We start from the raw sequence: 21,143 nt of genomic DNA, 5'->3' as shown, positions 1-21,143 counted from the left end.
GCCCAGATCCCATGCTATGAACTGCCATACTGTACTGACAGTCACTCTGCATCTCGTGCCTCAATGCCTTCATCTGTGATGTGGGGATGAGAACATGTCACTGTCAGTGTTGGTGCACAGTGAAGACTGTGTGGAGTCACCTACGTGCAGGAACCTAGGGCAAAGTGCACTTTGGTAGTGCACCTTGGCGCCTGCTAGGGCTGCTGCACGGGCAGCTTGCATGTTCCTCTCCCACAGAGTGTGCTGCTGAAACACTGAGGTTTGTGAACCGGACTTCTCTGTGGCCCTCATATTTAGTTTCCACTTCCTCATTCTCAGCCTCCTCCCACCCCCACTCAACTGCATCCCCGAGATAGGGAGGCCAGAGCCCAGCCTGCTGCCAAGGGGCCGTGAGCTATGGGTACCAGAGGGCACAGGGTGTGTGGGCTGGAGGAGACAAGATGCTGAAGATGGAAGGTGGGCTGATCTGATCTAGCTGCAAGAGCAGCCATACCTCATTTCCTCTACCCCAGGCAAAGCGGGGTATGACAGCACTATTTCCCTGAGAACCATTTTCAGAATTTAAAAGTATAGAGGCACCTGGGTGGCTCAGTGGTTGAGCATCTGCCTTTGTCTCGAGGGTCATGATCCCAGAGTCCCGGGATAGAGTCCCACTTCGGGCTCCCTGCATGGAGCCTGCTTCTTCCTCTGCCTGTGTCTCTGCCTTTCTCTCTGTGTCTCTCATGAATGAATAAGTAAAATCTTTAAAAAGAAAAACAAAGTATATCTGGCAATCTGGTAAAGAAGATACACATCCCTATAACCCAACAGCTCCACTCCTCAAGAGTTTGCTCTGACCAAACTCTTATCTACCATGTGCGTGACACTATCCACACAACACCAGGAAGAGCCCAAATGCCCATCATCAGCATTAGAGAATGCACAGAAATTGTGCAACATTCTTCCAATGAAAATGAATGAACTGCAGTGACTTGCAATAGCTGTAATATTGGATAATAATATTGTAAGAATGACTGACTCTCGTCAACATAATATTGAGTAAAACACACAAAGGAATGCATATGGTATAATTCCTTTCAGGCAAAGTTTAACCACTAGCAAAGCCGGACTGTATTGTTTTAAAGGGTATAGGCAGAAGAGGTAAAACTATAGAAAACACAAAAATTACTGTCACAAAAGTCAGTTTAGGCATGACCACAGGAGAGGGTGCAGGTTGTGATAAGGAGGGGCCCAAGGGGGTCTTGGAGGGGGTTGGTGTTGTTTCATCTGTTGACCTGGTGGTGGTTATACAAATATTTGCTTTATATTTTACACTTATTAAGCTGAATGTTATGTTATTAAAAACACTGAACATATGTGTTGTGTGTATTTATGCATAATTACTGTCTCTCAATGAGGAATAAAAGTGTGCGTATGTTCAATCCAGCCCTGAACCAATCCAGTGTGTGGACAGGGCTGTAGTGGAGGCTGTACCTGAGCCAGCCTCTTTTTTTTTCCTCATGAAGCCATCATCTGTCCTGAGGAAAGCTGGGTGGCTCAGCTCCTCATCAGTTGGCATTAGAGTGGTGGCCCAGGGGCCGGTGGGGATGGTTTGTTGAGGAGCAGATATTGATCTCATTGCGCCCTGACACCGTTGTATTCTTCTACATGGAGAGAAGATACTCAGGGTCTCAACCGGGAATAAAAATAGGTTCTCCAAAACAAAAACAAAAACAAAACAAAACTCCTCAAGATGCCACACTGGTTGCTAACTTGTAGCTTTTAGCTTTTACTGCAGACTAAGGGACCTTGGAGGGAGTGGAAGATACAGACTGGTATGAAATTTAGGTTTGGAAGACATCCTTTGACATGTCACCACTGCTGGGGAAGGCCTACTAGTGTTTCCTGACCAGTAGTTCACCTTAAGGGCCTGGCATTTTCTAAGGTTGTGACTTGTTTTATTCATCTTTATCTTTCTAGACTGGAATAGGCCAGGGATGACAGCCAATGAATGTTTGTTGTGTGAACAACTGTGTAGAGTATATGCTGTGGAAGGTAAGGCTTCATCAGGTGCCAGAGAGACAGCCCAGCAGGCTCCCTCCTCTGATCTGTCTCCAGACAGCCTAGCCAGCTAGAGCAGGCTTCCTCAGGGGGTGCCCCAAGCTGACGCCCATTGGCAGCTAGCTCATCAGGTGTTACAGACGACCCTCCTCTTTCTTTCCAAGCTAAATATCGCCAGTTTCTACAACTGTTTGCCTTACAGCCCTCAGCATTCCAGTTGTCTAGCCTGGAGAGGCAAAGAGCATCCAGATGTAGTCTGAACGTGGATGCAGACAAAAAATCAGGGTTTGTGTGCTTTGGCAGTTGCTGTGTTCAAGCTGCGATGGTGACAGATGCTGGTATGGCCTCTGACATGGTAGAAGGTTTAGGGTTGCTGCTAATCATCTTTCTTTCTTTGGCATGGCCTATACATAGACACTTTTGTGAGGTTATACCCCATGCTGGATGGCCCTTTTCACCAGTGTTATATTTTCCCTCAGCTCACCTGGAGGCTCCCAGAGCTGGCTTATGGTAGGTACTCCATACATATTAGCTCATAGTACTTATTTTATTGTTTTATTATTTGAATAAACAGTCATGGATTCAGTGTCATTCACTGAGCATATACAATGTGTCAGGCATTGCTGGGTGCCAGAATAGAGCGGGAACAGAATAGGCCTGTCACTGCTCCCAGAGCCTCCGGATGCTCTGAGAAGACTTGTTTACTGAATGATAAACCCTGGTTGAGTTCATTGTGATCATCACTGCTACCACCAGACATTCACTGGGTGCTTTCTGTGTGTTCAACTCACAACCCTCCTTCCCCTCAGTGCTGGAATGTGGGAGCTGTTGAGGATGACACCACTGGGGGAGGCGAAGAGCAGTGAGCTTGAAGCAAACTTACTAGTGGTCAAGTCCTAGCTCTGCCACACATGAACCACATGAGCATGGGTGAGTTCACTTGGGCTCTCTGAGCTTCAGTTATATTGCCATTGAAAGTTGAGATCACAGTACATCCCTCAGAGGCAAGAGAGAATCAGATAGGGTCCCCACACTGCACACCCCCAGAGGGTGCTGTTCATATTTTAGTCTCTGCAGTAGCTGCTGGCCTGGGATTAAATGAGAGCACTTTTGCAAAGAGGTCTAAAATTAACAGTCATCAAATGGCAGCTATTGTTATGCACAAATTAGAGGGAAGGGGGGGCGGGGGGGGGGGGCGGTCACCGCAGGCCAGCAGGCTGCACAGGGGCTGCCAAGCTTTGTTCTTCAAGGAAGGGCAGGGCTCTGAGGAGTGCAGCCTGTGATGCAGGCAAATGCCAGGAGGCAGGGACTCCCAGGGCAAGTCTGAGTAAGGAATGGCCTGAGTAGGGAATTCTCTAGGCACAGAGGAGCCCCAGAAGCTGGGCAGGAAGCAGGGATGGATGAGAGCAAGGTGAAGTCTTTTCATTATTGGGCTGCAAAGGACCCTCAAGAGTATCTTGTCCAGCCTCTTGTCTCACCAGGTCTGCAGGGGCTAGGCAGGGGAAGGCATGAGTCTCCAAGCAACTATCTGGGCCAGGACTCCTACCTGTGCAGAATCCAGTTCAGCCCCAGTTTGTGGCCCCATAAAAGGAGGTCCCTGGCATTTTTGACACATAACTATACATAAATTTTTTCTGAGTGTAAAAGTTATTATAGGTCATTGTAGAGCATTTTTAAGTTATGGAAACATAAAAAATAAATATAATCACTTATAATCCCACCTCCCAAATGTAATCACCATTAGTGTTCTGAAGCATTTCTTCCAGTAGGTATTTCACATAAAATTATACATTATATATGCATTAGATTGGAATTATATTGTGTATAATTTCATGTTCTGTTTTTTTTTCCTATAAAAAATGTGTTTTTATGAGAAGGAGGGCTGTTTTCAATCTAAAAGAAACTCTAGAAAATTTTTTTCTTTAAGAAAAAAGGAAAAGGACAAAAGTTCCCATCTGTGGTGGTTGGGAGGACACTCTGCTGGCTGCAGAGTGGCTCTGCCTCATGTCTGGTGGGAGCTCCGAGGGAGGGGCTCAGAGAGAGAAAAGCATTTCTCCTCTCCTGGCCAGGCCGTGCAGCCTCCTGCCTGGGGCAAAAAGGAGTTGATGAATGTGCCCTCACCCTTCCTTCCCCAACACAGGATGTGTGATCATCCACTCCCTCTAAAGGCACATGTGTGGTTGTGATCGCTATTGTTTATTAATAAAAACAGCATCTCAGTTGGTGCAGCATGTTTTCTCTTGTGCTACCTCCCCCTGTGAGGCAGTAAGACAAAAGCTGTTATACCATTGTATAGATGAAGAAACTGAGGCTACAGGAGGTCTCATTGAGGCAACACAGCTAGTAAGTGGCAGAGCCAGGACTTGATGCAGATCTGGCTGACATCCAATTTAGGGATTTTTCCTCAAAACTTTTTTCCCCCTAGTCCTAGTTTTTTTTGAGTTAAATCAGATCCCCTTATGAAACCAAAGATTGAGAGTGCTATAAGTATAATGCATGTGTGGAAAAGGACAGAAGCCCACCTTGGGAATCTTAAGCCAAGCCCTGGAGGCTCAGGTGCTGGGTGGCCTGACGTCTGAGCACCTCCTCTAGGACAGCTCAGAGCCAGCACCACTGGAGATTAAGGGGGTGGGTTCAAGGAGGAAGCTGTTACCTGTAGACATGTCCAGCAGAGCCACTATTTTTCAGGCATCCTTCTTGACCCACCTAGGCCATGGAGGCCCACTTTCTGCCCAGCACACTAGAGTCTCAGTGACTCCCGGAACAGAATAGGGTCTGCCACGGAGAGACTCTGGGGCTCTGTGAGACAGACTCTAACCAAGGGACTTGGGGCAGCTGCATCCCTCAGCTGGTTTCCCTTATTGCTGCTGTCACAAAGTACCATAAACTAAGTGACTTAAAACAACACAGATTACAGTTCTGTGGGTCAGAAGTCCAAAATCGGTCTCCCTGGCCTAAACTCACAGTGTCAGCAGGGCTCCATTCCTTTCCAGAGGCTCTAGTAAGAGAATCTGTTTCCTAGTGCTTTCTTATCACCCTTCAGAAGCCACCTGCATTCCTTGGCTTGTGGCCCCTTTCTCCATCTTCAAAGCCAGCAGTGGCTGGTCCACTCTTTCACGTAATGCCACATCCCTGGTTCTGTCTCTCCTCCCTCCTTCTTCCCCACTTAAGGACACTCAAGTGACTACACTGGATCCATCCAGATAATCCAGGATAATCTCTTTATTTTACTTAGCTGATTAGCAACCTTATTTCTATCTGCAACCTTCTATTCCCTGTTGCCATTAAGATAACATATTCACAGATTACACGCATTAGGATGTGGACATCTTTATTCCCCTGTGGACCATCATGCTGCCACTCCTCTGGGTTCTCCAAGGGCCTCACCTTCAGGCACAGACAGGCCAGATCACAATCAGGATGTTCCCACCTGTGTCAGAGAGGTCCTTTCTGCCACCTGCCTGCTTCTCACTCAGCTCAACCTGTCCTGGACTCCTCTTCTCTCCTCCCCAATTCCCAGCCTTAGGTAGAGAGAAGCTGAGCAGGAAGCACCAGCAGGTTTGGACACAGAGGAGGAGGATATGAGGCTGGGTGCACCAGGGCTATGGAAAGCTGGGGGGGTGGCGGGGTGAGCACTTCCCAACCAGAGATACTGCACTTTCCAAGAACTAGGGCCAGAGCCTGTCCTGTGAGGACTCAGATCCTGAGGTCTAAGGACAGCTCTAAGGCTGGAGGAGTAGCTGGCTGAGTATTGGAGACCCTCTATGGCTGCATCCCGGGCCACTCTGGACAGCCAGAGTTCATCTGGCCATCCTCTCTCAGATGATGATGCCTATCATCATTCCCCTTCCCCTCTCCATCCCTGGGCCTTAGGCTGGAACACTTTGGGGCCCACCAGAGAGAACCTCTGTCCCAGAGCTGCTTGGTGAGCACCCGGAGCTTCTGAGACCCAGCAGGATGGCCTGTGGGCAGGGCAAGGAGAGAGGGGCTGGACAAAGCCTTTGGCTCTCCAAGTACAGTGATCACCTTGCCCCAGTTTACCCAGGGCTTTCTCAGTGGTAGCACTGAAAATCCCTCACCTCGGTCCAGAGCAAACTGGGACAGTTGGTTACCCTACATCCAAGGCCCTTTGTACCTACTAATCTACCCTAGATTACCTCTGCAGCCTGGACAGCCAGCTCTTTGGACTCTTAGATGCCAAGTTCTGCACAATATGTGGGCGTGGAGAGACCTGTGGGTGGAGGAGGGGCCCCAGGCTGATGTAGGGTAATATAGACTACTGCTTGCAGCATTGCCAGCAGACGTGTCACACATGGACACAATGCCTGTGTCTGCATGGCATGGAGCTTCTAGATACCTGCATGGGGGAGTGAGAAATCATGTTTGCCCGAGTCTCTAAAAACTGTAATATCCTGATTACCTGGGTGATGTATTGCAGGTAGCTTTAATTAACGTGTCTCTTAATACTCATCTGTATTTCTTATTCTGTATAATTAAACTTTTTACTAGTGTACATTTTTAATAAAAGAAAGTAATTAATGACTCTGCCTTCATGTCTCCTCCAGCAGTCCTGCTGAGGGACGTGGACGGGATATACTACATGGAGTGGGACATAGACGCCCCTGCTCTGGCTGCTGGTTGGTCATGGTCCGAGGGTCTTCTGCAGTGGTAGAGCTAGTTACTACTTTGTCCTCCTGCCTCTCAGTCTGTCCCCTGCACTCCAGAGTCCAGCCTCGCTTGTCCCCAGAGGGCGGGAGAACTCAGAGAAGCCAGGTGGGCAGTGGACAGAACAGGTAAGCAGATGCTGACTTGGGGTCTTACAGGAAATGCTTTCAAGTGCCAGTCCTGCCTAAGCACTGTGAGAATACAGAGCTCCTGGGGAGCTTTCAGTCTGGAGAGATTGGGCCCCCACAGACCACAAGGGGAGTAGCAGACAGGAAGGGGACAGGCATTGGATGGTGAGGCTGTGCTTTTCTGGGCCATCAGTTAAAAGAGGGCCCCTGGGCACCCTGTACATGTCTTAGTTTGGCCAGAGACCAAAAATGGGGTTCTAGTGAGTGATCCCCAATAGGGGCAGATGGTCTCCTGAGCCAAGCACTCTGGCTGCTGGCCAGTTCATGACAGAAGGGTGCCTTGGAAAGTTGGACACCCCTTCAGGCCCTCCTCTCTGTCCTGTCCCCACGCCCTATCTAAGAATGTCAGGCTCCATACCTAGGAGCACAGCCCTCACCCTGGCTCTCGGCATCCTGATATCCAGCTCTTCTCCCCACCCTTGAAAGTCCAGAAGGAGCATTTGGAAAGAAGCTCTGGATCTTCAGCAGAGGCAGTTACACTTCACCTCCCACAAGCAAGGACTGAAGTCCACTATTACCCTGGTGTGGCTAAAGTGACATGACTTCTTGACTTGTTCTTACTTTTAGGAAAGTGATGGCTATTCTGGCCTAATGACTACCTCCCTATCCACGCCTGGTCCCCAGACACCAATTGTGTATCCATATAAATCCCTCATCCCATAGAGTCAGCTTTCTCAGAAAAGCCTAGCACAGAATTCCCACCACCTGCATGCTGGAACTCCTTTGGCCTTGGCCACTTACTTTGCTCCTGAACTAAGTTCTCAGACATATCCCTTCACCGCTCTTAGCAAAGATGTGGCTGATTACTTTTAATTGCTCTGGAAGAACTCACTGCACCTACTGTAATCCTGGGCAGATTCAGGATTAATTGATAGTACGAGTGGGAAGTGGTATCTGACTAGACACTCCCATATCCACGTGGCTTTTAGGGAAAAGTAGAGGGCAGAAACTGAGAAGGAAACCCAGATCAATCCAAGGCAGTTGTCCAGAAATGGAAGTAAGGACCCCATTATCTAGGCTGGGGTCTGGAGGGCAAAGGGAGAGCTTTTCCTGAAGGAAGCTTGCCAGGGAGTCTGAGAACTCCCCTGGTATAGGATAGCAACCAGCCAGATGCCAGGGGTGCTGTATTTGCTCAGGGACCAAGAAGCCAGGTTAGATTCCAGACAGCCATAGTTCCAGGACTATGAGACTCTAGTCTCATGGCTGGAAGTAGGATGCACCTGTGAGTAGTCCTGGTGCTTATACATTCACCCAGAGTTCAGATTTCTGAGTACCCCAGGACCTAATGAAGGGTCTGGTTTAGAGCAGAACAGGAGAGTTCTCATTGCCTTACTCAGACAGAAGCGCAGCTGAAAATTCCTCTTTGATCCCTAGAGCTGAGATAAGGCCTAGCAGGCCAGAGTCCCCTGCAGTTGGAAGCAGGTTCACAAACACGCTGGGGTGGCCAACCCGCCCCTGCCCTGAGGCCAAGTTACAGCCCTGTTTGTGTCCTACCCTCCCTGGAGCCCCACCCCTTGAAAATGCAGGTGGCTTCCAGGGCATAGGTAAGGCATCCCTCCCTTGAGGACCAAGCTAACCCCCACCTCCTGGGGCTCAGGGGCCTGTAGCAGCAGCGCCATGTTGCCTAGGAAGAGGGAGAACAGGGCCGGAGTCCCACAGTATCCAGAGTGGATGCAACTCTTGTTGCCTTCCCTCTGTGTCCCCAGATGCTCTCTTGGCTTGAAGTGCTAGTGCCCTGTCCCAGGCAAGCTCTCCCAAACATCCTTCCCAGGCCTCAGTTTCCTTCTCTGCCAACAGCCTAATATGGTGGAACTCATCTGGGTTCTGGGCATAGGCAGGTGTGAGCTGGAATCCAGGCTCCATGCTTTTTAGCTGAGTCATCCGGGGCAAGCGCCCTATACCAACTGAGCTTTCGTCACCTGGTCTGCAAACAAGGTGCTGTGGTGGGGCACCAGTATGACAGTGCATGTGGGAGTTTGGCATAGCACCTGCTGTGGGGTGAGCACCCAGGACTTTTGTTGTTATTTCCTGGCCAGACTTGAAGGTCCTTCCCAGTTCCTCCCATTTCTGAGCTTGTGGAAATAGAGGAGGGATGGTGGGTTGGATGCCTGCCTCTCCTCTTACACTCAATCCCTATATCCTTGTCTCATTACCTCTAGTATCTCCCCAACTAAAATTAAACTTAGCATAGACTCCCTAGGCCTGCCTCCCCACTGAGCTTACAGAAGTAGGAGCTGCTTCTGCAATTCCCTACCACCAGAAAATCAGCAGAAATGAGTATCTTGGGAGCTGCCTGGAGCTAGGAAAACCACATGGCCAGCCAACTATGCCCTTGTATTGCCTTAGACTTGGCCTCACAAGGGAAGCCTGACTGACAAAGACACATGTCACTCTGCCCAGTAAGTTTAATCCTGAAAAAGAGAGTGCGCCAGCCCCCTGCCATTCTCCTGCCCTTGTGACCACTGTCATAAGTGGGGAAAGGTTAGTGCAGAGGTCTAGTGAATTTCATGCATCCTTATCATGGAGGGTTAGTCGTGCCCAAGTTAAGCAAGAGCATTGCATCTGGCGGACACAAAGCCTCCCTAGGTGCTTCCACAGGGCTGCTGAGGAAATGTGTACCCTGCTAATGTAACAACTTTGGAATCTGTACAAAGAGTGTGAAAGAAGTCCAAATGGTCCCAGAGAGTGGCAGCCTGGCCATGACTCAATGTCACCAACCAGTGGGATTCACTCCCAGAAGAAAGGACTCTACCTCCAGCCAGGCGCAGGACTTTTTCCTGTCTTTGACTTCCAGAAATCTGGGGAAGCTCTTATCTTGCACACAGCCCACTGACAGATGTTGAAGACTAATTTATGAAGAAGGGATGGTTTGCATTTGTCTTCCCTGAAGATTTTCTGCGACCATGACCCTCTCTATGGGCAGCTAACATATTAGCCTCTCTTTTTCTTCCTGTTGTCGAGTGAGCTAAATGAGTAAATCAGCCCAATTAAAGTGGTGTCTTTGGAGTAAGGCAATGAAACCTATAACTAACCAGAAATGCCCCCTGAATGTCCATAGATTTAGCCAGAGTTCTAGCTGGTATGACCAAACCCCAATTTGCCAGTTTACCCCAACAGAAAGTAGTCCTTAATGACAATGTTACCACAACCCTAACAAAACAGTTCTTTCATTGACTTCCTAGCTTGATTAGCCAAGAGTTTCCACCACTAGTGCTTAGATTCAAACTCTGGAGAATGAGCTACAAAAGCATTGACAGACCCTGAGAATCACCTTAAAATATTATGCTCAAATTTGGGTCCAGTTATACTGGTGTTGCTCTGTTTGGGCACCAACTGGCTAATGAGTTAGAGTCAGCTGCTATCACAGTTACTGCCTCCCCTGTCAGGCCTGAGCCGAGGTCCATGGCAGGGTGTGATGGGACAGCTTGGAAGGTCTGGCTCTATCCCACACTGCTTCTTGAGGCCCAGTCCCCAGAACCCAGCTCCCTTGTGATGGGGAGTAGTTAGAGTTTGGGAGTTCATCCCTAGATATTTCGAGTTAGTCCCAACTGTTTAGGACTCCTGGAATAAGAAGAGCTAGAAGAAGTCAGGACTCCACCTTGGCTTTGGAGATTGGAAGCTAATGGATGGAATTCCTCTCCCATTTTAATAACTTTTTTTTTCATTTTAATAACTTTTAAGTGATAAACTAATATCACATATCAGACCTTGCAAGATTGCCATAGCTACCTGGGACTTCAGCATACCCGCTTGCCTACTCTCTGTCAGGGATTAGGTTGAAGGACCAGAGGAGAGCAGAAAGGTCAGAAGCAGTCACTGCCATTTGCTCTGGGTTGCATCCCTTCCCTCCCATCCCTCCTTATCCCACTGTACCTGGTTTCACACCACCCCCTTCAAGAGTTTGCCAAGTCTCCAGTTAGAAGCCACACAAGGCTAGAACTTAATCCAATACTTGTCAATAAGGGCTGGGCCTTGGAGGTGGGAAAGGTCATCTCATCCATCCCTCTACTCCCAGGTGGAAAATCCAGGTGGATCTTCTACTGGGAAGAGCTTGATATTGGGGTCTCTCCAGGCATCCACAAGCAAAAGGCCCACCTGGCAGGAAGCCACCTGCTATTCAAAGAGCATGTCCAAGATCAGGCAAAAATACTTTGAGTTTGACAGAATGTCAGACTGATCCTTGCTCATTTTCTAGGTTTTTTTCATCATTTTCTCACTCAGCCTTGCCTTCCCCACAGGGGCCCATATTCCTTCCAGAGGGCTGGGCCGAGGGACAGGATCTAAGTCCAGTTTCTGGGACTGCACTATAGATAAGCATCCACAGGGCTTGGTTTCTCTGAGGAACCTCCTTACCGCCATGACCTCACTCCCTAGATGATGCGAGTTATATCAGCTGATTTCCCTTGGCCAGCCTGCCTACTACTGGGTACTGTTTATGCCTCAGGGCCAGAGGCTGGGGATGGGTGTGGGGGAGACATGAGAATGGCCCATATCCAGAACTCTCGCCCTTAGACATTCCTTTGACTTGGGCCTTATCTGAAGGGGGCATTGCCATATGGCAGTGGTTCCCAGCCTGTGGTTTTCAGAAACTCTTCTGATCAAATATACTGCTTCACAAAGATTTTGTGTGCTTAAGTTCAGCCAGAACCCTGAAGAGACATGGGAGAAGGAAACCTGCTTGTTGTGAGGTCATCCAAGGTTTTCTTAGCCCATTTGTGCATGGTACACTACAGGTCTTGTATTTAGCACCAATATATTATTGCTGGCCACCAGAATGGTAAAATACTCTTGAATTGGCAGGTGTCCATCCCTAGTGTTCTCCAACAACCCCAGCCTCTGCCTCTCAGATCTGTCCCCAACCCAGTATCTATCTGTACTGTCCAGTATGGTAGCCATTGACCACATGTGGCTATTTACATTTTAACTAAAAATTCAGTTTCTTGTGCTCACTTCAGCAGCACATATATTAAAATTCAGTTTCTCCATCACACTGGCCACATTTCCAGTGCTCAGTTGGTACATGTGACTTCGCCACTGCCTACTACAGTGGACAGTACAGAGGGAGAGGACATTTTCATCACTGCAGAAACCGGACAAGGAATGCCCACCACAACAGGTCTCAGGAACCTGTTTTGGGCTGCTGTCGTAACTGTCCATGACCATGCAGTACTAATTGTTAACTTTTTGAAGTAGCATCTGAATACCCTTGGATTTGAGTTTAGCAGGACATCTAGTTTATGGGACACATTACTCAGAACTGAAAAACCTAACACTGTCCAGACCTTGGAGCCCCAGTTCAACTCACAGCCTGGGACAAGTGAGTAAATCTAAGTAAATCTAAGGGCAAGTGACTATATTTATATGAGCATGTCCCTGTACTGTGATTGTCCCTTTTTCCTGTCATCTTCTCTATGAACATAACTGGAAGGCTTCTGCAATAGATGCATGTCACTGCTCACCCCCCAGTCAAGTTCAGGCAGGATGCCAAGAATGACTCCATCAAAATAAAATGTCTCTGTAAGAAATAAAACCACTTGCAGTTTATCTCTAAATAAAAGGCCACACCCATTATAAACAATTAACTTTTTATAAAAAGATAAATGTACATATTTACACACATGTACATATGTGGTCACACATGACTTAGTGGTTAGATGGCGTTTCCAATTTTAAAAATCACACCAAGACGCTCCCACTTCCCTCCCAGGGCCTGCTGAGGGCTGCCAGGGCCTGCCTGAGGGGGCAGGTGGGCGCAGGGCAAGGCACAACATAAATAAATGTAAAGGCTGAGAGCTTGGGGGAGACGTTAGTGTACACCTCTGATCAGAAAAGTGGCAAGGTCCACAAGAAAAAGTGCCATGTTCTTTCCCAAGCCCCTGAGCCCAAGCAGGGCGGAGCTCCTCTAAAGCTGAGGGAGCACTGTCCTGCAGGGCCCCGTTTCCTTCACATTTCACTGGCTTTGGAACAGTCCCTAGGGCTCAGCTGGGAAGGGGGGGAGGGTCTCTGGGAACAGGATTCCCTTAGTGCAATTGTCTCTTAGTGCAGAGCCAGCCCTGGGGTTGGTGCTGTGCTTCTCTGAGGTCACTGGTCTGTTCCCTTGGGCCACCTCAGCAACAGCGAGACCCTTTCAAGGCAGTCGGGCTTAGGGGGAAAGCTGGAGGCTGACTCCTCTCTGAGATTTCCATCTGACACATCAATCTCACAATCCCATCTTCCCAGGAGGCAGGGCCAGCTTTACCCCGCAAGATGAGCCCAGACCCTGGCCTAACAGAACCTAAAGGGTCACTGTCCTAAGGAGGGAGGTTCCATCCCTGCTCAGCAATGGAGTCATTCTCTGCCATGTCAAGGAGCCCACAGGAATCCTGTTTCTTTGCATCATGGCAACCATGATGCCAGGTCCTGCTCAACACCTAGGGGAGTCAAAGGGGCCAGGGCCCAGCTATGGTGCACAAGGAATGGCCTGGATGGAGGGCAGCCTGACTGGAGTCAACAGGCTGTCCAGCCAGCTGGTGTCCATGTTCTTCAGATCTGAAGAGATCAGCCCAACATACCCTAGAAGATGTGAAGAAGGTGTATGAGGATGGAGGGTAAAGACAGGTGTGTTCCCCTCCTGCCCCTCAGCCCTATCCCTGTAGGCCACAGACACAGCCGCCACTACTGTCCCCACATGGCAGTAAGCACCCTGCTCCCATCTTCAGGCAAACCTGAATACGTGGGAGCAGCAGCCAGTTTGTAAGCTGTCTGTACCAAGAAGAGTTGAAGAAAGATGCTTTGCCTCTCCTGCTCCCTAGCCCAGTCCCCCAGCCCTTTCCTACCCACCCCCTGCCAGTTTCTCGCTTCTCGGAGAAACCTTCCAGCTACAGGAACTTCTTACCCCCAGGGCTGTCAACTTCTGGTTCGTCCTTGCAGCTGAAGTCTCCATAGAGAGAGGGGGGCTGAGTCCCAGGTTCATTTAGCAGGTACCCCTTGCCATCCACGTTTGTCGGCTGCCACCCCGTCTGCTCCAAGAGCTGGTGACAAAGGAATAAGGAACCATCAGGTTACTTCCAGGGTAGATTCATCCTCTGGTCTTGCCCTCGGTGAGCAAAACCCTCCCTACCAGCATCGTACCCTTGGCCATTTGCATGTTCTCAGATGGATGCAAATGTGGACTGTGGTTAGGACAGGGGCCTGCGAATTGTGGGTCTGCCCTGGACTCATGCTCCTACATCTCCCCTCTGGCACAGAATCTCCTAAGACTTTCCCCCTCAGTCGAGTGAGGACATACCAACCAGGAATGTGGCATAAAGTAACAGCATCACAAGAAAAGAAAAGAAAGAAAAGAAAAGAAAAGAAAAGAAAAGAAAAGAAAAGAAAAGAAAAGAAAAAAGAAAAGCTAGAGATAGGGAGCTATGCCTACATCTCAAGTTTTCTATGCTGATGAAACACAGCCTGGGTACAACTACTGCAACAACTGTTTTATATTCGCTTTTAAGATTGAAGCAGGACAAAAAAAAAAAAACACAAAAAAACAAAAATACACCCCTGGAGAATAATTTGCTTTAAGGAAAAAAAGAAAAGAAAGAAAGAAAAGGAAAAAATCCCTCATCAGATCCCAGATCCCAAAGGCTGATTATTAAAACCTGATGTGCACTTCCCTAACTAACAGGGCAGCAGGCCTGGGGCCTGTTGGGGCAGAGGACGCAGGCCAGGGACCAGGCACTGGTGCTGGCTGACTCAGAGTGGTTCCAGGCCCTAGGGCTGCCTCCAGGACAGCCTGTCAGAAACCAGGCCTCCCCACTGTCCTCACTTCCCCAGTGTCTTTCCCACCAGCAAAGGAGGGCACAGTGGATGTGGCACTTAATAGGATGATACAAGCAGCCAAGTTACAGTAGCAGCTGCCTCCACCCTCCAATGTGTTGAGCTCTAAGTGGTTTTCTCTCTCCTAAGAAGCAGCCACTTCACAAGAGCGCTCAGGGAGGAATGGGCTTTACCTTCATGATGTCCTCAGTTAATTTCCCTTCTTCGTCCTCATCTGTTGTGGCTGTGGATGGGGAAGAGCAGAGAGGTTGGCTGGTAGTCAACCAGGCTTGCCCCTGCAGTTCCACCATAGTGCCCTGCCTTACCACGCACGTGCACGCGCGCGCGCGCGCACACACACACACACACACACACACACACACACACACACCTCCCAGCAGACATGGACATTCCAGAACAGGACACTGTCCTTGTGACTCAGCCTCCCGCACCCTGAAGCCACACCTCTTCCCACCCCCCTTCTTCCTTCCTCACCCACAGAGACTGGGCTGCAGAGGAGCCAGGGAACTGAGCAACCTCAGACCCAAATACAGCCCCTGGGCCCCTTCCCTCTTTTCTCCAGCACAGCACAGTCATCTTGGTCAGTGCCAGGTAGAGTTCTGAGCATCTTCTCTCCCTCAGGAAACCCTCCCCAGGACCCAAACAGGCAGGCATGTGGGCCGCAAGGGCACAAACCTTCAGAAGTGGAGGGCATAGGTGACACCTGGAAGCTGTAGAGGTCACTGGTGCTGTCCGGCACTATCTCTGGGACATGCCAGTCAGGGAGAGTACTGGTAACGGCACACGGTGACAATGCTGAGGGACAGCAGAAACCACAGGTCAGAACTGGCTGCTTTCTGGGTTTGCAAGACATGCAGCATCCCTGAACCCGCGGCCTGCTCCAACCTACCACCCCCTCCTCAAGCACGCTGCTTCCTGGACCCAAAAGAAGGAGCCATCTCATTGTGACCTTGTGTGGCCTCCTGCCAGACCTGGCCTACCTCACCTGGAGTAAGGTCCCGCTCAACCTCCAAATCCTGCCCCATGTAGCCGTGAGCTGTGTAGCTGCTGTGGTCATCGGGCAGGGTGGAGGTGCTGAGTCCATCAGAGAAGGTGTCAGGACTGGAGTCACCACATGACTGCAACAAGAGAAAGGAGCTTAGGCCCAGGCTTGCCATGGCACTTCTCCCACTGCCCACCCTGACTCCTGGGGGACCAAAGACTAGTAGCTCAGGGCCACACTCACCTTCCTCTTAGCCTTGCTCTTAGCATCTCGGCTGGACTTGGACTTTCTCTCTACAAAGCAGATGGGCCATCAGTCTTGGTACAGGCACACCAGCCCCAGCTGCCCTTCTTCTTCCCTCCCTTCGAGCTTCCCAAGGATCCAGAGCCCTTGGATACCTTTTCTCTGGTTCTTGGTGAGGGGTGGGAGCATCCGGTACACCCGCACAGCTGAGCTGCCTTTGTTCCTGCTCTGGTCCTTCACTTCCTCAATATCTGGCAGGGAGTTCATGGCACAGCGAAAGTTGGCCTTCCATGTCTTAGGATCTGGCTCCTTTTCCCCGGCTTTGTATCGACCTAGTCGGCAGAAGAGTGAAGAGGACTATAAGGACCAGAGGTGGGAATCCTTAGCTGCCGTCTGGCTTGGGAGGAGGAAGGCAAGAGTACCCCTAAGCTCTCATGCTGCCAGAGATCCACACTTGCCAAACAGACGGTATTCCTGGGTGACCCTCTACAAGCCCTGGGGCTTCTCAAATGCCCATGCTTGACTCAAACACATCCAGCAGACCTTTCTGAAGGGCCCAGCCAGAAGCACTAGAGGGCCTGTATGTCTTCAAGGGCTGTACGGGTGCTGGACCAGAACCAGTCTCCCTGCTTGGGCTGTTAGCAGCCAGAGATTAAATAAAGACTAGGGTTTATCTGATGTTTCCAAACACAGGAGAGGACGAAGAGTAGGCATCAAAGAACAGTTACTGATAGGTGTGCTGTCTGATCTGAGATGGACCAAGAGCTCCAGACCTCAAGGATAAAAAGAGGCTGCCAACCAGATGGGCCTTGGGCCAGGACCTTGGTAAACATCAAGAAAATCAAAGACTTGGGTCTTTCAGTATCCAGGCTCACAACTGCTTTTGCCCCAAGGAGCTTTAATCCAGCTACAAACTCCCTGAAATCACACTTTCTAAGACACTGATTTCAGAGGTTCCTTTAAGAACTTGCTGAAATGATGGAACTTTTCCCCAGAAATACAAATCTGCCCCCTGCTCACCCCCAAATTTTGTACACAATCTCAAGGAACCCGATGAAGAGCCTCTGTGTTAATAGAAGTGATTCCTCTAGTCTTCTCCTTGGCCCTCCAGGGCTGGAGACCAGGGCACACACCTGTGTGAATAGCCCAGCTCCGGAACAGACAGGCATCCTTGTTGATGTCCCAGCCATGCTTGGCAGCATGCTTCCATGGAATCTGGAAAATCATCTCCTCCTGAATGACACACACACATATATACAAGGCTGTGTCAGCTCAGAAGCCACAGGCTTTTAGCAGGAGCCTGCCCAGCCCCCCAGGTCTGAGAAAAAGCTGACTTCCCCTTTTCACCCTGACATCTGGCTTGAGTTGACCCATCCTGAGAATGGCTTAAACAGACTACTCTATCATTCTAGATCTCTCAGAAGGGGCTCTGGGTTCTGAAGAGCTATGGCAGTATCAGCTCACCGAAGCTCTCCCTCTGCCTGTTACAGGTGTGCTGGGACCCATAAGGAGCACCTTGGGATGCTCTCTGGCTTTTCAGCACCAACACAGAAGCGAAAACTCCATCCATTAAATGGGGATGCTTAGGACAATTGGGACCACTGGCTCCTACACAGGAATGGAGCCCTGGGCCAGTCTTGGATGCTGACTACCTGTGTGACACTGGCACTGTCCCTATACCTCCTGGTCCCTCATTGGTTTCTCTTCTGTGAAATGAGAAATCACAGTGACAAATATAAAGACTAAGTCTCACTGTTATCATTACTGGTGGTTAACACTTTGGATTTCTGAATTTGATTGCTCAGGTTCAAATCTTGACTTTTTGTGTCATGTCATTATCTACTTCTCAGTGCCTCAGTTTTCCTTATCTGAAAATGGAGCTATTAACAGGATCTACTTCACAGGGCTACTGTGAGGATTAAGTGACACAACGTAAGTAACAGACTTAGCACGATAATCACACTTGCTCATAGGGAGTGGACAGTAAGCATTATGAATATTGTCATTACTACTATGTCTGCAGGGTTTGTGCACCAGCATGAGGTTTCTTGAGCCTGGGCCAGCAGTGCAAGGTTAATTCTCAGGTCCCTTGCTCCTCCAGCCATCTTCTCACCACTAGGTGCTCATTTCTCTGCCTCCTGGCTGTTTGGAACCCTGTAGGATGCTGTATGTTTGCAGGAGTCTCTCGCAAAAGAGACCAGAACTCTGGCTCTGCAGATGCGGGGCGAGTCTTGCTGATGCAAAATGTCAGTGCCCTCAAGTGAGTGCCCAGTCCATACCAAGGAAGGGAAGAAGGCAGAGCGGCCCAAGGCTGAGCCCTTGCATACTGCCTGCAGGCAGGACCCACTGGGAAACAAACACATCTGCCTCCTCCTCATCACTTCCGTTTTTGAGCTGCATCTGAAGCTTCGGTCCCCTCAAAGAACATGTGTTAAAATAGTGGCATAAAAACCCAGAAGGTGACACTCACTTTATTAATCCAGATCAGCCCTGGGATTTGGTTGGAATTAATCTGCATCTCTAGCCAGGGTCTCATGCGCATCCGAGTGATGGGCATGTTGGCTGTGAAGAGAAAACAGACGCTCCTGTTTGGAGTCTGTAGAGCAGCCCCTTAGGCACTACCCTACCTGCAACCCCCACCCCCACCCACCCCCACCGCCGCCCAAGGTCATTCAGTTAACTCTCCCCTGCCCTCCACCAGGTACCAAGTAGTATAATCATGGGAAAGAAGGCTTTCACCAGAACAAAACTGTTCTCCAAATATTTTCAGCATCATGGGCAAAAACAATTAAGCCCCTTCCCTCACGATCCTCTAAACACTCTGGGGAGGAGACAGGCATGCAAGTGATAGTTTCAGGATTTATGTGCAGAAGAAACAGACAAAATACACAGATATTTTAATGCCAGAACTTTCCTCCCCAAATTCAAATCCTTTGGTAAGGGACAGGCTTCTTTTGGTTGATGCCCATAAATCCCCCTACTTGAGTTGCCGCCGCTACCACTAGCTAGCCGTGCACTGGTGGCAAGCAACCACCCTGCACTCTACCCGGCACCCTCCACCCCCAGTCTGTTCTATGCTGCTCCCAGACCAGGTACCCCTCCCGGTCTGGCTCCCGTCCTCCGCGAAGTAGCCGAAGGAACACCTGTGGCGCCTCTTCCCACACGTAGCCTCAGCAGGTCCACCGGCCTTTCAGGCAGCAAGTCCCCCCCCCCCCCCCAACACCTGCACGCACAGCCTGAAACCGGAGGCCTGGGCGCGGAGCTGGGGGCGCCGAGGCTCCCGCACCGCTAACGGATGCGCGCGGCAAGTCTACCGAGCGGCGCAGAGGCCCGGGGCTCCGCGCACACAGGTCTGCGACCGGGCCGGGCGCCGGCAGGCTCGGCAAGCTCGGCTCGTGGGCGGTCCACGCCGCGCGGCCCGCCCTCCCCGCCCGCGGCTCGCCGCTCCGCCAGCGCCCTCCGGAGCCCGCGCGGGGGCCCCGGCGACGCCGCGCGCCCGCGACTCTCCCGGCCGGGTGGTCGCCCCGCTTCCCGGAGCCCCGCGCGCCTTTGTTCGACGCCACCGACCCCCCCCCCCCCGCGGCGAAGGGGGCTCACCTCCGCAGCGGCCGCGATCCACCCGCGGCGCCCGAGGGTCCCGGCTCGGCTGGGGCGGCGGCGTCCGCGCGGCGAGCGCGATCCCGGAGGGAGCGGCGCGAAGGCAGAGGATGCGCGGGTCGAGGGGCCGGGGGCACGGCTGGCCTTGGCTTGGCACGGCTCCCTCGGCCTCGGCCCCGCCGGGCTCCGGCGCACGTCCTGCCTCGACGAAGGAGTGGCGCGCTCTGCCGGGGCAGCGGCGCCGGCGAGAAATCTAAACACTTAGCGGGATTCCCCCAACCCAGGCCCGGCCCCGCCTCCTGAGGAGCCGCGAGGGCGCCTATTGGTCGGTGCCGCCCCATCATTTCGGGGAAATCAGGCTGTTGTAGAGCTAGCGGCGAAGGGGAAGTACAGGGCGGCTGCTCCTCCCCACCCCCTCCGGCCCGGCGCCGCCGCCCTGGGGCGACCGCGGGCCCGCCCCGTCCGCTCCCGCTCCCGCTCCCGCTCCCCCTCCCCCACCCCCGCCGCCCGGGAGAAGGCTGTCCTGGAAAGCCGGACGCCCCCGGCCCGCACCCGCAGCCACTCCGCTCGCTCCGCGTTCTCCCGCCTGCTCTCAGCCTCCTCGCCGGGCGTGGGGGACGTCTGTCTTCCGAGCGCAGGTGAGGAGGTCACCCGGGCACCTGCTGTCCTCTTCAGAGTGGACAGCCCGGGATTGAAACCCCGTAAACGAGCCTGGCTCCTCAAACCTGCTAACGGGGTGCCAAGAAGGAAGCGTCTGGGCCCTCCTACTACGCGCTTCTTGAGGGGCGGCCGGCCCCCAGGACCCTCACCTGCCGTGGGGAAGTCCAGGAAAGCCTACTCCGCCTGGGGTGCTGACTGGGGCTGCGGGAGGGAGAGAGGAAATCCCAGTTTGGCCGCTGCAGGTGCAGCCTGGCACGGGACTGGGAACCTCAGTCTCCTCGACTGTAAAACAAGCAGCCCTATCTTGCTGGTTTACAGCTACCCAGAAACGGTGTCTGTAAAGCACAGAGCCGCACTTGAGGACAGCAGGTGCTGTGTGGCTTTTGAGGTCCCTGCCCAGAGCCTAACAGTGACAGAGAGGCACCTCTCCCACTTCTACATCCTTGGGGCTGCCATACACCTGACCTTAGGGAGAAGGAGAAGGGTTTCAGAGAAGCCCTGGCTACGGAGTTGGCTAGGGCTTGGGTACCCTTGCTCCTTAGCACTCCTGTCTTAGGCCACCTCCACAGCCTCACAGAGCCCTTACAGGGGTGCTCCTTAGCAGCAGCATTGGTGTTGCCTGTGGCCCTCGGCGCTTGGCCCAGAGAGGTTCTAGGCAGTATGGGGGAAGTTGCTTAGGGTTGGCCAAGACCATGGATGTGGACAAAGAATTAAGGAACCCAGGTCCCAGTCCCCTGGAAAGGGCAACCACTTAACTCTTGTGCCTTAAAGTAGACCTTGCCCCATTTGCACTCTCCTAAAGGCTGGGCTGAGTGTCCAGAACTCTGGCCTGGCATGTTCCTTCCTTCACCTCCCCAAAGCTGCTGACTCAGAAGTAAATTGCTCCTCTAGGCTGCGCTGGTTGTGTCACTCCCCTCACCCAGCTCTCCCTCCACAGCAGCACCCAGTTGCAATGGTACAGACTATAA

General features: G+C 51.4%; 2 protein-coding genes across 3 annotated transcripts in view; one reads left to right on the top strand and one right to left on the bottom strand.

Moving 5' to 3' along the window:
* RAD50 (RAD50 double strand break repair protein) overlaps positions 1-21,143 on the top strand; it is a 228,764-nt gene that overhangs the window by 62,492 nt on the left and 145,129 nt on the right. The gene's annotated exons all lie outside the window — the stretch shown is intronic.
* Positions 12,462-19,735, bottom strand: IRF1 (interferon regulatory factor 1). The gene is made up of 10 exons (XM_055302061.1): positions 19,516-19,735; positions 18,389-18,480; positions 17,052-17,151; positions 16,074-16,250; positions 15,919-15,968; positions 15,679-15,811; positions 15,369-15,488; positions 14,867-14,916; positions 13,768-13,903; positions 12,462-13,445 (listed from the first exon to the last, which is right to left on the bottom strand). Exons 2-10 carry the CDS (start codon positions 18,473-18,475, stop codon positions 13,333-13,335), a joined length of 966 nt encoding a protein of 321 aa, XP_055158036.1. The 5' UTR covers positions 18,476-18,480; positions 19,516-19,735; the 3' UTR covers positions 12,462-13,332.

The sequence above is a fragment of the Nyctereutes procyonoides genome, unplaced genomic scaffold (assembly GCF_905146905.1).
Source record: "Nyctereutes procyonoides isolate TBG_1078 unplaced genomic scaffold, NYPRO_anot_genome, whole genome shotgun sequence".
NCBI classification, from domain to species: Eukaryota; Metazoa; Chordata; class Mammalia; order Carnivora; family Canidae; genus Nyctereutes; species Nyctereutes procyonoides.
The sequence above is the reverse complement of the archived record's forward strand: the minus strand, read 5'-3'. Positions and strand labels throughout refer to the sequence as shown.

Bases quoted from the DNA above. Each gene is read 5' to 3' on its own strand.
- IRF1 (XM_055302061.1), bottom strand. From the start codon at position 18,475: ATGCCCATCACTCGGATGCGCATGAGACCCTGGCTAGAGATGCAGATT. The intron at 15,812-15,918 runs GTGAGTGTGGCC...CTCTTGTTGCAG, and splicing joins AGAGCAAGGCTAAGAGGAAG to TCATGTGGTGACTCCAGTCC. The intron at 14,917-15,368 runs GTTTGTGCCCTT...CCCCATCCACAG, and splicing joins TATGCCCTCCACTTCTGAAG to CCACAACAGATGAGGACGAA.